Source organism: Salmo trutta, unplaced genomic scaffold, assembly GCF_901001165.1.
Source record: "Salmo trutta unplaced genomic scaffold, fSalTru1.1, whole genome shotgun sequence".
In the NCBI taxonomy this organism is placed as follows: domain Eukaryota; kingdom Metazoa; phylum Chordata; class Actinopteri; order Salmoniformes; family Salmonidae; genus Salmo; species Salmo trutta.
In genome coordinates this window covers 1253062-1267693 of record NW_021823154.1, presented here as the reverse complement: position 1 = coordinate 1267693, position 14632 = coordinate 1253062, and the positions used below count along the sequence as shown (strand labels likewise).

Here is a 14632-nt window from a genome sequence, read left to right as displayed (position 1 = left end):
GTCATCTAATTAGTACCAGAAGGTGGTGGATCTGTATATATCAGAAAGATTACCAAGACTATGATGCAGCTCAGAGTCCCTACTCTTCCCAAAAACCGCCAACCCTCTCCTGCCCTTAGTCGGTCTGCTAGGTACCGCCCCATACTCACACCTCTAGGAGCACACACAGTGATGAACGGTCGGGATAGGGAATCTTCGTTAAGGAGGTAACCCCCGGACCCTGTTGGTACTCGGTTCTTCTCCTAACTCTGTGTGTGATCAGCAGTGCTCATATGTGTACATACCTTCTTGCAGTGGATAACGTGGACCCAAGTGACTCTCTTAGCTTTTCTAATGGCAAAGGCAGTGGTTTAGCAGAACCTGGTATGGGCCTTCCCAACGGGGATGCTTCCAGTCTTTTCTCCTCAGGGAAAGGATCCACACCCAGTCTCCTGGTTGGATTGAGTGAATCACCTTCTCCTGTAATTCACCTGTTGTACACAAAATCTTGGACATATGGGTTTGGTTAACAAACAGTCTTCTCATGTGCTCTGCTAGTATTTCTTCAACTTCCATGTCTACCTGTTCTGGTATCTCTAACTCTGGCATTCTATTTGTTCAACCTGATTAGTTAAATGTCATCCATCATTTAAAGAGATAGATCCTAGTAAACCAACTGTAGGGATAATATCTTGACCTAATATTTTAGCTACCATAATCATGTCCACCAAGTAAGTTGGAAACACTTCTACCCATTTGCTATACTTATCTATTATTGTTAAACACCCCTTCTTCCCCTCTCTTCGGAGTAATTCAATAAGGTCCATTTCCAAATGTTGGAGTGGATATTCTACATTTTTTTTTCAAGTAATTATTCTCTTTGCCATTAAGTAGTTATCCTCTAGGCCATTAAGTAGTTATCCTCTAGGCCACCACTCTTTCCTAACCTGCAGTGTTTCCTAACCTGTTCTATCACCTGCTCTACCATCCTTCCCCCCTGTTGATACATGGCTCTGCCCATGTATTGCTGCATATCTAAATAATGTCTTTGGTAAGAGTAGTAAATTATCCTTATGTCAGACCTTATCTTGTAGGATTGCCCCTTTCATTTTCCACATGTCCAATTCTTCCTGGGTCATTCGTTCTCGGCTATCCTGTAACAATTCTCTGTCAAGTGTCTTCTCTGCTTTAAGATTTATCTGTGCTGCTTTGTATGGTTTTAAATGCCTATGTGCTTGTCTGTGTAAATAGTAACTTTTCTCTCCTTTCTTATCTCGCCGGCTCTAGTCAATGCTGCTATTTCGGCCTGCTGTGCAGAATAGTGTCTGGGCAGTGGTTCGGTGTCTAACACCTTAGTTCCTGAAACCAACTACGCTTTCATTCCCCTTTTAGTTAGGGTAACAACTACTTTCAACAAAATCATCATATCTCTTCCTAGCGAATTTACCAAACATGAACTTAAAATCAAAACTAAAATAAATGCCAATGGAGCCGATAGTCGCTCCATGAATTAATATCCTAAAGCTAAGCAAACCAAACTAAATTCTCTTCCTATCTTCTCCTCCTGGCCCCCCTCCTTCCTTCCTGCTACTCCCCAACCCTCAAGGTTTCAGCAGTGTGGGGGAGAACTTCTCCGTCTGCCCTTCCTTCAACGATTCTATGTGTGTATAACTTCTAAGATTCCATATGTGTGTGCAATAAAATGCAAATTAATTACTTAAAAATCATACAATGTGATTTTCTGGATTTTTGTTTTAGATTCATCTCTCACAGTTGAAGTGTACCTATGAAAAAAAACTACAGACCTCTACATGCTTTGTAAGTAGCAAAACCTGCAAAATCAGCAGTGTATCAAATACTTGTTCTCCCCACTGTATGTTACAACTTTCTCCTCTCTTTCGGCTTCACACTTATGAAATGTCTACGACTTTAAATGTACCATGTAAATCACCACATTAACAAAATACTTAATAAAACTCCTTTCAAATAAAAACACATTTTGGTCGGTGCTATTCTATCGCAGTCACCTATCCTCTCATTATAATTCATTAGATTTAGGTAACTGTCTCTTCAATTTAAACTAAACAAGCTATCAAAACGTTCGGTTTATATCTTAAACAACCACTAACAACCTTATCTTTCCAGGCAAAATATACCAACAGTTGAATGACAATCAGCACTTCAAATTTTAATCCACTGATGCATAGGCTGAGAAACAAACCAGAGCCTCCCGCCTGGCAGTCGAGAATTCTACCGCTGAACCACCAACGTGCTATTGAACTGATGGAGACTCCTCGCAAACAACCCTATTTCTAAATGTCTGTAGTCATAAAATTAGGCACGTACTACCGATACAATTTCCAGAACATAGCCTTAATGTAATTGTCTAAGCTTTTCGCCTGCGATTACTCTCCTTAACCTTGCTCCCGTTTACTCTGCCTCTCTCTTTTTCTCTTTCTCAGAATTTAGGAATAATTACTATTGTGACTTTTGATAAGTTATAAGGTCTCACACATATACGAGTTACCGAACTTATGACTTTTAACTGGGCAATAACCCTATCTCACACGCACATCCTTTTTTGTCTTCCCCCTGCTGATATCCTTCTTCAAACCTTCTCTCTCTCTTTCTCTACACTTGCCTTCTTGCCTTCTTCTCCGGGCTTCAGACAGCCACACCCTGGCTATATCTAACCCTTGACCTGCTGTTTCCCTGTCTTGTCCCAACATACCTTATGTATCTTTCTGATCATTAGTCCCAACTTTTCTACATCCAAACTTCCATCAAATTCATACTTCCTTCTCCACATTGGACCGAAATAAATATTTATTTTATAACATTTAACTCCATGTATCGCTCATCTCCCGTTAATTCCTGCACCTCCTTTGAGGATTTGCCACCCATGGTTATCCAATAACTATCATTGTTATTATGCTTTTCTCACAATTTGTGTGTACTTACTATTAATCTCTATGTGAGTGCTTTCTACCGTTATTATTAACTTCTCTAGGACCGGCGGGACGAATTCGTCCCACCTACGTAATAGCCAGTTGAATCCTGTGGCGTGATTTTCAAATACCTTTGAAATGCTATTACTTCAATTTCTCAAACATATGACTATTTTACAGCTATTTAAAGACAAGACTTTCGTTAATCTAACCACACTGTCCGATTTCAAAAAGGCTTTACAACGAAAGCAAAACATTAGATTATGTCAGCAGAGTACCCAGCCAGAAATAATCAGACACCCATTTTTCAAGCAAGCATATAATGTCACAAAAAAACAGAAGACAGCTAAATGCAGCACTAACCTTTGATGATCTTCATCAGATGACACCTAGGACATTATGTTATACAATACATGCATGTTTTGTTCAATCAAGTTCATATTTATATCAAAAAACAGCTTTTTACATTAGCATGTGACGTTCAGAAGTAGCATACCCCCCGCAAACTTCCGGCAAATTTACTAACAATTTACTAAATTACTCACGATAAACGTTCACAAAAAGCATAACAATTATATTAAAACTCTAATTCAATTTAAAACATCTATGTGTATCACAATCTATGTGTCTTCTTCTCACAATCTAGAATTTTGTCACTCCTCTCTATGTGGGTGCTACCACTCTATGCTCACGATCTATGTGTATTTGCTTTTCACTTTAACCTGGTTTTGTTCTATTATGACTACTAATTTGGATGTATGATTATCTTACCTTGTTTTGTTTAATTCCAATCTGTTAATTTGGATCTATAAGTAATTTACCTCGTCTTGTTTAATTTAATGCTCTCGCCTCTCCTCCTTTTTGGACTTTATTTCAGTGTTGTCTTTTGAATCGCATCTATGGTTAACTCACTCTTGTTAATTGACCATTTCAGTTATCTTGTTCGCATAGAATTACCGTCCTATCTCACTAAACCTATTTTATAGCCTCTCCTCTCCTCAATTTAGGACTTTATTTAGGTATGTCTCTTGATTCGGATCTATGGTTAATTTGCCATTCGTTAACAGGCCATTTTTCTCGAAAAAAAGCGATAATATTCCAACCGGGAAAGCGTGTAAGCGTACAAAGAGAGAGAAAATAAAAGCATGCTATCCTCTCGTGCACGAGCCTGAGTCTCATAGTATTGTTACTGGCCACTATCCAAACGCGCTAATGTTTTTCAGCCAGAGCCTGCAAAGCCACGATTCAGCTTTTTGCCACCTTCTGAGATCCCATGGGAGCCGTAGGAAGTGTCACGTAACAGCAGAGATCCTCTGTAATGGATAGAGATAATCAAGAAGGGCAAGAAATGGTCAGACAGGGTACTTCCTGTACAGAATCTTCTCAGGATTTGGCCTGCCAAATGAGTTCTGTTATACTCACAGACATCATTCAAACAGTTTTAGAAACTTTGGAGTGTGTTCTATCCAAAGCTAATAATTATATGCATATTCTAGTTTCTGGGCAGGAGTAATAATCAGATTAAATCGGGTACGTTTTTTATCCGGCCGTGAAAATACTGCCCCCTATCCATAACAGGTTAATTAAGCTAGTTTTATTTATGGTAGTGCACATGTACCTCAGGTCTTTGCGGACCTGCTCCCTTATCAATTTTGTTAATTCACAAAGTAAAAACACCTTAGTGAATCTGTGTAGAATAACTAAGCTCCTATTATTGGTAAATTCCAAGTATTTAGAACATTAAGTCCAAGATATCTTAAACCATTCCCCCAAATTTGTAAATAAAGGTTTATTGACCTTCGTCTTGTAGGCTGGGAAAAGCAATGTTGGTTGGATTCCGTCACCGTTTCTGTCGACCCTAGATATTTACCGGACTGTTATGGAACCCCAATTTCAGGGGACAGGTCTTTAATTTAAGAGTCAATGACCCGCCCGTGCAAAGTTTTTGGCGTGTTACCTTAGGAAGACAGGGACAGATTTTGGAATCCGGCTCGAAGGACCAAATTGTTACGGGAATTAAGTTATCAATGTTCTTAAACCGAACTTCAATTAAACTACTCAGTCTGCCCCACCAGAGTGTGGAAGATTCTGGTTGAATGAAGCAGATGGAGACCCAGCCAACAATGGTCAAAACGTTTATTTATGAGAGCTCTAAAATCCATACAATGCACAAAGCCTTTTATATGAATGTAAATGACCATATTGAAAGACACTCTCAGTAGTGATGTAATTTTGTAAATGCTATATTGTGATATTGTTTCATAAAAAAACGTGTTGCAATGTATATACTTTAGTATGTTTAGTTAAACGGAAAATGAAGGTTTGAATAGGTAATTGCTTAATTAATTAGTGTTAATTGTTCTGAGGGGAGGGGCTAGCCCTACAAAAGGAGCCTCTCTTTCAGTTCATGGAGAGGCATTTTGGATTGAGCTGTGGATGGGGCAGCATTGTTTTTAACTGTCCCATAAGGTATATGTTTGATGGCAGTACTGTTGTTTTTGTTCCGGAATCACTATGTAAATAAACGCACAGAAGAACTTTTGCGGCTCCGCCATCTTTTTATTTTGATAGAGTTTAGGTTTTCCAGTTTAGCCTTCTGGCCTACTCTACGTGAAAGTCTGTTTCCTAGTGAATACACCCCATGCTGTTGAATAGGAGTGATAATCTAGGATCAGGTCTGTTTCCTAGTGAATACACCGCATGGTGTTGAATAGGAGGGTTGATCTAGGATCAGGTCTGTTTCCTAGTGAATACACCCCATGGTGTTGAATAGGAGGGTTGATCTAGGATCAGGTCTGTTTCCTAGTGAATACACCCCATGCTGTTGAATAGGAGTGATAATCTAGGATCAGGTCTGTTTCCTAGTGAATACACCCCATGGTGTTGAATAGGAGTGATAATCTAGGATCAGGTCTGTTTCCTAGTGAATACACCCCATGGTGTTGAATAGGAGGGTTGATCTAGGATCAGGTCTGTTTCCTAGTGAATACACCACATGGTGTTGAATAGGAGGGTTGATCTAGGATCAGGTCTGTTTCGTAGTGAATACACCCCATGGTGTTGAATAGGAGGGTTGATCTAGGATCAGGTCTGTTTCCTAGTGAATACACCCCATGGTGTTGAATAGGAGTGTTGATCTAGGATCAGGTCTGTTTCCTAGTGAATACACCCCATGGTGCTGAATAGGAGGGTTGATCTAGGATCAGGTCTGTTTCCTAGTGAATACACCCCATGGTGTTGAATAGGAGGGTTGATCTAGGATCAGGTCTGTTTCCTAGTGAATACACCCCGTGGTGTTGAATAGGAGTGTTGATCTAGGATCAGGTCTGTTTCCTAGTGAATACACCCCATGGTGTTGAATAGGAGTGATAATCTAGGATCAGGTCTGTTTCCTAGTGAATACACCCCATGGTGTTGAATAGGAGTGTTGATCTAGGATCAGTTCTCCCCGGTCCAAATGATTCAGATTCTAATTCTGATCCACTGTTATGAACCGGCTCATAGTCCGTAACAAAGAGGGAGACAATGTGGAGATATAGATAAACATATTTATTAAATAAAGTCAACTATATACAAGTAACAATGGGGTGTGTAGTCAGTAGTGGATGTGTTCACAGATGGTGATAATGAGGGCTGTTGAGAGGTGCCAAAACAAATGAACACAACGAAGCCCCAAAATGCCACAACCAAAAACAACATTGTGTCTGGGTGGAGAGAGTCTCCTCAATGAATGGGGGAAAGGTGTATTTATCCCCGGGACACAGCCGAGCCCAGGTGTGTCCCATTTCACTGACGACCCATCCGGCTCCGCCCACTGACATCCTATTAAAGAAAACAAGATCAAAGAGAAAGAATTCTGCAGACAGAGCGGGAGGGTCGTCACAGAGTGGCAGAGCGGGAGGGTCGTCACAGAGTGGCAGAGAGGGAGGGTCGTCACAGAGTGGCAGAGAGGGAGGGTCGTCACAGTGTGACAGAGCGGGAGGGTCGTCACAGAGTGACAGAGCGGGAGGGTCGTCACAGAGTGGCAGAGCGGGAGGGTCGTCACAGAGTGGCAGACTGGGAGGGTCGTCACAGAGTGGCAGAGATGGAGGGTCGTCACAGAGTGGCAGAGCGGGAGGGTCGTCACAGAGTGACAGAGCGGGAGGGTCGTCACAGTGTGACAGAGCGGGAGGGTCGTCACAGTGTGACAGAGCGGGAGGGTCGTCACAGAGTGGCAGAGCGGGAGGGTCGTCACAGAGTGACAGAGCGGGAGGGTCGTCACAGTGTGACAGAGTGGGAGGGTCGTCACAGTGTGACAGAGCGGGAGGGTCGTCACAGAGTGACAGAGCGGGAGGGTCGTCACAGTGCGACAGAGTGGGAGGGTCGTCACAGAGTGACAGAGCGGGAGGGTCGTCACAGAGTGACAGAGCGGGAGGGTCGTCACACACACACAATATATATATACAATATATAAAATATTTTTTTCTCCATAACGTTTGTACACTGTTACTATCCATTCTACCATTAGGTTGGTACCCCAACGCTGATACTATACATTCTACCATTAGGATGGTACACCAACACTGATACTATCCATTCTACCATTAGGTTGGTACCCCAACACTGTTACTATCCATTCTACCATTAGGTTGGTACCCCAACACTGTTACTATCCATTCTACCATTAGGTTGGTACTCCAACACTGTTGATCTGAAGCAGTGAACAAAGACAGGGGTCCAGCTCCCCAAGAAGGTTGATCATCCTGGAACATGACTCATTTCCTTTTCTCAACACCATGTCGATGATGTCACGTGCCTTCTCTGCCCTCTCAGCTATCACCTTCACTGACTCCATTTCCTCCTGGTTGATGACTGTGTGTTGCAGGAGTCCGTCCAGCAGTTCATTCAGGACAGGTCTTGACACTCGTTTCACAAACTCTGTCCGTACAGAAAGCAGCTGCTGCTCTGCAGAACCAGTCAGACTGCTCTCAGCCGGACCTCCTGCCCCCAACACAGCACCTGAGAGAGTCAGGTTACAAAATAACTACATTTTTACATTTACATTTCAGTCATTTAGAAGCAGACTACTAAAATAAAAGTATTGAGAAAACATTATCTTTTACAATAACGACCTGAACATATCACATATTCACATTTAGGGACGCTTTCACAGACATAGAAAAACAGTTTGGAGCATTCAGAACCAGGCTAATCTACATCAAGTCCTGGAGGAGATGTCATTGGGCCATTCAGAACCAGGCTAATCTACATAAAGTCTTGGAGGAGATTTAATTTGGTCATTCAGAACCAGGCTAATCTACATCAAGTCCTGGAGGAGATGTCATTGGGTCATTCAGAACCAGGCTAATCTACATAAAGTCCTGGGGGAGATGTCATTCTTCTTGAAGATAGTCTTTTCTAATCAGGACTAGTCCAGGTCCTACAGTAAACCATGTTGACTGACCCTCAAGTCATTGGTTTGTATCTCTCATGTTTACTTACTAGTTGAATGGGTGTCAGAGATGTATTCATCTGAAAGAAACAAAAATATGTTATATCACTCTAAACAGCATCTGTCAGAAAAAGTGATGATTGACATTCTCCTACATTTTTGTAGAGTTTCTTTCCATACTGTCCTCTCATCATCACCGATTAATTCCATCTCAATCCCTGTAATTTCCATAACCACCTTGAAAAAGCTTGGTGTGGTGTCTCTATTTATGAGATGAATCCTCTGGAGGGAGAGAGAGGGAGAGAGAGAGAGGTTAAACAAAAACATGGTTAAACATCAATTAAAAACACAACACCAAATCTTCCTCCACAGTAACAACACAACAGCCTCTGAATACCCATATACTCAAACAGATCAATGTTAATCATTTTGTAACAGGCAAACTCAACCTTCAGTCTGGCTGCCAACATCCCCTCCAGCATTCCCACCACGTCCAGAGACCCCTGTCCAGGCAAACTCAACCCTCAGTCTGGCTGCCAACATCTCCTCCAGCATTCCCACCACGTCCACAGACCCTTGTCCCCGAATACTGTTCTTTCATGTTTTCCAAATTGCTAATTTAGCTGCCCCCGACACAAAGTTAAGAGAACTACACCCCTTCTACTAAACCTGGACTTTGTCCCAAATATAAGCATTTGGGAAGAGAAAACCTCTCCCAGAGCGGAGAACCAACCACTGATCAGGTCAATCATCCCCACCAACCTGGGACACTGTAAGAACAGATGTGCCAGAGTTTCAGACTCAGCACAGAATGGACACCCCTCCCCAACATGACAAACTCTCCAAGCCTGCATAACAGACCCATAGAATGGAGTCAGGCCAGACAAATCACCCCCCTCCAGCTTTAAGAGGAAAAGGTGCTTGTCTAAGCCCAAACAGCCTGCTCTCCTCATCAATGTGTAGACTGTATCCACCCAGCTAGAACCGTCTCTGTACAACAGTCTCTGGGCTGCTAGAACCATCACTGTACAACAGTCTCTGGGCTGCTTGAAGCAAGAAAGCCATGATCCTAGAAGAGATGTCCACCAGGCCTTTTCCATCCTCGTGCAGTGGCAGGTACAGGGCTGCATCTTTAATCCAATGTTGTCCAGACCAGAAGAAATGGACAGCTCTTGTATCAGACTGTAGAATCATTAGTCTGTGCCACAGGGTAGAGGTGGCTAGGTTATTAGCTACCAGCACCCTTCCCCTATAAGACAGCTGGGGTAGCACCCATTTCCACCTAGACAATCTGGAACACACCTTCTCCACTACACCATGTCAGTTATTTTTTAGAAAGACATCGGAGCCTAGAAAAAGTCTTCATCCCAACCGTGGAGTGGACCCTTTCTGAAGCTGACCTGCCCACAGCGATTCACTCTTTCCCCAATTAACTCTACCTGAGGAGACCCCCTCACACACCTTTAGAGCGTTTGAGAGAACCTTAACATCCTCACCCCCTGTAATAAAAACTGTCACGTCATCTGCATATGCAGACAGTGCTATCGTGGGACCCTTCATAACCCCTGGCATAGAGAAAGCAGTAAGCCTCGCTCTTAAAAAACAAAGCATTGGTTCAATTGCCAGACAATATAACTGTCCTGAAGTTGGGCATCCCTGCCTAATGCCCCTTTGGACAGGGATGGGGCAGCTCAACCCACCCCCCCACCTTCATCATACATGAGGCCCCAGCATACAGTAAACTCATCCAAGACAAAAAAAACATCCCCAAACCCAAAGGCTTGCATTGTTTTGAACAAGTACTGGTGGTCCACACAGTCAAAAGCCTTCTCCTGATCCAATGAAAGTAAACCCACATTCACATCAGACAGTTTACAAACGTCTGAAACATCTCTTATCAGAAACCAGTTCTCAACGATAGAGCGGTCAGGTACACAGTCAGACTGGTCCTTGTGGACCAACAGCCCCAGATATTCTATCAACCTGTTTGAGAGACACTTAGATATCATTTTATATTCTGCACACAGCAATGCAACAGGTTGCCAGTTTTTTTTAAAGGGCCAAATCCTCCCTTTTGGCAACAATGAAAGCACAGCACGTTGGCAGGATACAGGAAGAGAATCCTCATGAAAAGATTCACACACCACTTCATAAAAATCCCCCCCAATAGACAGCTGGGGTAGCACCTCAGTGCTTATAGAACTCAGATGGTAAAACATTGATGCCAGGGGCTCCGGGGTCCCTCTGAGAGAGCAACTTCAATTCAATAGATTTTATGTCCTGTTCAAGGGCCCTGATAGTCTCTTTAACTTCAATACTAGACAGAGCAGTATACTGTTGACAAGACACACATATTTGGGACTTCCCAACCTCCCACCATTGTCTCAAGGATTCAAATTCTAATTAACTTCTTGAGGCTACCTGGGACGTTAGCGTGCCACCTGTGGCGCACCCTATCAACAGCAGGTGCATTTCAAGAGCGGCAAATTTGAAACCAAATAAATGTACAAATTCAAATTTCTCAAACATACAACTAACTTACAGCCTTTGAAAGATAAACATCTTCTTAATCTAACCACGTTTACCGATTTCAAAAAGGTTTTACGGGGAAAGCATAAAGTTAGGTTATGTTAGGAGAGTACATTGACAATAGCGGTGTGCAATGCATTGTCGATTCAAAGACAGGCTTTACCAAAACCATACAATCAGCTAAAATTATGCACTAACCTTTTACAATCTCCATCAGATGACACTCCTAGGACATTTTGTTAGACAATGCATGCATTTTTAGTTCTATCAAGTTCATATTTATATCTAAAAACAGTGTTTTACTATGGCGTTGATGTTCAGGAAATCGTTTCCCTCCAATACCGGCAGTCAAGTCATGACGACAAAATAATTAATTAATATTAGAAAACATTGCTAAAATATTATATTGTCATTCAAAGAATTATAGATTTACATCTCTTGAACGCAATGGACTTGTCAGATTTTAAATTAACCTTACTGGGAAATCACACTTTGCAATAATCTGAGCACTGCGCCAGAAAAATACGCATCGCGATACAGACTAACCGCCATGTTGGAGGAATCTAAAATCGAAAATACTATATAAATAATCCATTACCTTTGATTCTCTTCATCAGATGTCACTTCCAAAGAGTCCCAGGTCCATAACGAATGTAGTTTTGTTCAAAAAAGCTCATCATTTATGTCGAAAAACCTCCGTGTTGTAGCGCATGATCTAAGCCAGCCGGACTTCACTTCACTTCAAGAACGGAAAAAATATATTTCCGTTCGTTCAAACATGTCAAACGTTGTATCGCATAAATCATTAGGGCCTTTTTTAACCAGAACATGAATAAAATTCAAGGCGGACCATTGGGTTTTCTTTTAAAACGTTTCGGAATGAGAGTACCCACCATCAAATCGCGCGCCAGGGTGAATGATGGACCATCACGTTCCATGGCTCTTATTCGGTCAGATCTCACTGTAGAACACTCAAAACACTTTGTAAAGGCTGGGGACATCTTGTGGAAGCAATAGGAAGTGCCAGAATATACCTCACCCCCTTTGTTTTTCAATGGCATAGGCTCAAAGTCAATTCAACACATCAGGTATCCACTTCCTGTCAGAATCTGTCTCAGGGTTTTGCCTGCCAAATGAGTTCTGTTATACTCACAGACACCATTCAAACAGTTTTTGAAACTTTAGGGTGTTTTCTATCCATATATAATAAGTATATGCATATTGTAGTTATTGGGTAGGTGTAGGAGGCATTTAAAAATGGGCACATCTTTTTTCAAAAAAGTCTCAATACTGCCCCCTATACCCTAACAGGTTAATAACCGTCCATTTTTCCCAGAACAACAAAAACTTTTCCCAAAACATGGCGTCATGTAATATCTTCACATTAAAATACCAATAAGGTGTTGACCTTAATAACAGGACAAGTGAATATCAATAGTAACAATATGGGGATCAGAAAAACCCACAGGAGTAATGTTATCTTACAACTCTACTACAGTAGAGCTCAGATACATATAACCAGTCTAACCTTGCTGCACTGACACCACCTTCATTAACTACTACAGTAGAGCTCAGATACATATAACCTGTCTAACCTTGCTGCACCGACACCACCTTCATTAACTACTACAGTAGTGATCAGATACATACAACCTGTCTAACCTTGCTGCACTGACACCACCTTCATTAACTACTACAGTAGTGATCAGATACATACAACCTGTCTAACCTTGCTGCACCGACACCACCTTCATTAACTACTACAGTAGAGCTCAGATACATATAACCTGTCTAACCTTGCTGCACCGACACTGCCTTCATTAACTACTACAGTAGAGCTCAGATACATACAACCTTTCTAACCTTGCTGCACCGACACCACCTTCATTAACTACTACAGTAGAGCTCAGATACATACAACCTGTCTAACCTTGCTGCACCGACACCACCTTCATTAACTACTACAGTAGTGATCAGATACATACAACCTGTCTAACCTTGATTGATTGAGTCATCGCCAGCTGCTATCATATCAGAAATATCCATATCCTTCTCCTGATCCTCCTCAACTGAGGCCACAGACCCCTGACTCCCCTCTGCCACATCCCTCTCAACACTCCTCACTTGTACCACATATCTCGTACCGGGCATCTCCTCCACTGCCATCGCCATCTCCAGTGACATCCCCATGTGGGTCGCCATCCCCACCAAAACCAGAACAATTCAACAAGAAATACAATATATCTAATTCTACCACTGAAAAAAACCTGAATCAGCAGAAAAAGGAAAACCACCAAGAAAAGTAAACAAGAAAGAAACCACAGGCGATCTAACTCAAGACAACACTCACATTCGCTCATACAATACCCAGCATGCACCAAACACTGCCAGCATGCACAGAGACAGAGAGAGAGAGAGATGTGACTTGTAACTTAAATGTCAGATACATGTTTTTAAGTCAACTAAAACTGTACCGGTGGAGTGATGGAGGTAGAACAGGGAATGTTCAGTCTGAAGGAACTATTCAGTTTGAAGGACTGCTCTGGTCTTGTGTTAGGAAACCTTTTAGACCCTTGAAACTTTGATTCCTGTTGTTCCACAGACTGCGAAACGAGGCATGGAATACACAGGCAGTCAATGTATAGTCTAATTCAAACATTATTCATAAAACTAGCAACACACTTATCTTCATTTAATGAGTGTAAACATAAACTGCACCACTGGTTAGTTAAGGTCATCTCTATAATAATGATACCTCACCAGTATTTGGCCGGGGTTACTGGGGAACAGGTATAGATGTGGAATTAGTTTATTTATTTCCTTCATCACTGTCAGATAGAGCATCAGCTCACAGTGGACATCGACGTTCCAAGACAGTAATCTCAGTATCAGAGAGATAACTGAGAACTTGGGATGGAGAATCTTAGCATGGAATCTGGTGACCTCATGCACTTCCTCTAAAGACACTCCATGTTCCTCTACATGAAGAATCTTCATCTCATTCCTCAGGGAAGGGTTGGTCCCTGAACAACACAATAAAAAGGAGACAGAAAGACAAATATTGTAGTTTTCATCCAACTAAAACACAAAGAATATGCAGTACCAGATCACAGTAAACTCAAACTCCCAGAATAGTTAATTAATTAATTCAGGAAGTGAAACTCAGTTACATGGAAATGTCTTTCTGAATACTATTTCTATTTGGTTTTACCTAAACAGACACAGTGTGGCAGATGAACTTCCTCCAGTTCACCTAACTCCATAGTGATGTCCAGCACTGGACCACCTTGTGTGTACTGCATGTCTTTCAGACGGTGACTGTAGGGTTCCCAGTTCCTGAAGTGATACTTCAGAATGACATCTCTCTCACACAGCCAGCGGAGCCCAGACACTGTGCACTCATAACTCCCTTTGGGTGTCCTGTGTCTGAGGGCAACAACAAGATATGGTAGAGAGGGTCAATCGTCAAATGGAGAGGTTGGATTAGAAGACTATTCCCAAAGGTAATGGGGAAATACACTAGCAAGTGGAATGAAATGTTAAAAGTAGTTATTTTACCTGAACACTGTCACTCCCTGGACAGTAGAAGTCAAGGGTTCAATCTGAATCCAGTGTGTGGAGTCCTGAACAAGGACAAGCATGTCAGTAATACATATGGGGCCTGTTTCCTGGACACAGATTGAGTCTAGTGCTGGACTAAAAAGCATGCTCAATGGAAGTTTCAATAGAAAATTCTTTACGGTCC

At 42.0% G+C, this 14632-nt stretch overlaps 1 protein-coding gene across 1 annotated transcript; it reads right to left on the bottom strand.

Moving 5' to 3' along the window:
* Nucleotides 1-7392: 7392 nt before the first annotated feature.
* On the bottom strand, nucleotides 7393-14603 carry LOC115189424 (NACHT, LRR and PYD domains-containing protein 1b allele 3-like). Its single transcript, XM_029748049.1, has 7 exons — nucleotides 14446-14603; nucleotides 14099-14313; nucleotides 13648-13910; nucleotides 13362-13490; nucleotides 8514-8640; nucleotides 8409-8438; nucleotides 7393-7925 (listed from the first exon to the last, which is right to left on the bottom strand). Exons 1-7 carry the CDS (start codon nucleotides 14592-14594, stop codon nucleotides 7591-7593), a joined length of 1248 nt encoding a protein of 415 aa, XP_029603909.1. The 5' UTR covers nucleotides 14595-14603; the 3' UTR covers nucleotides 7393-7590.
* Between the last annotated feature and the right edge of the window lie 29 nt (nucleotides 14604-14632).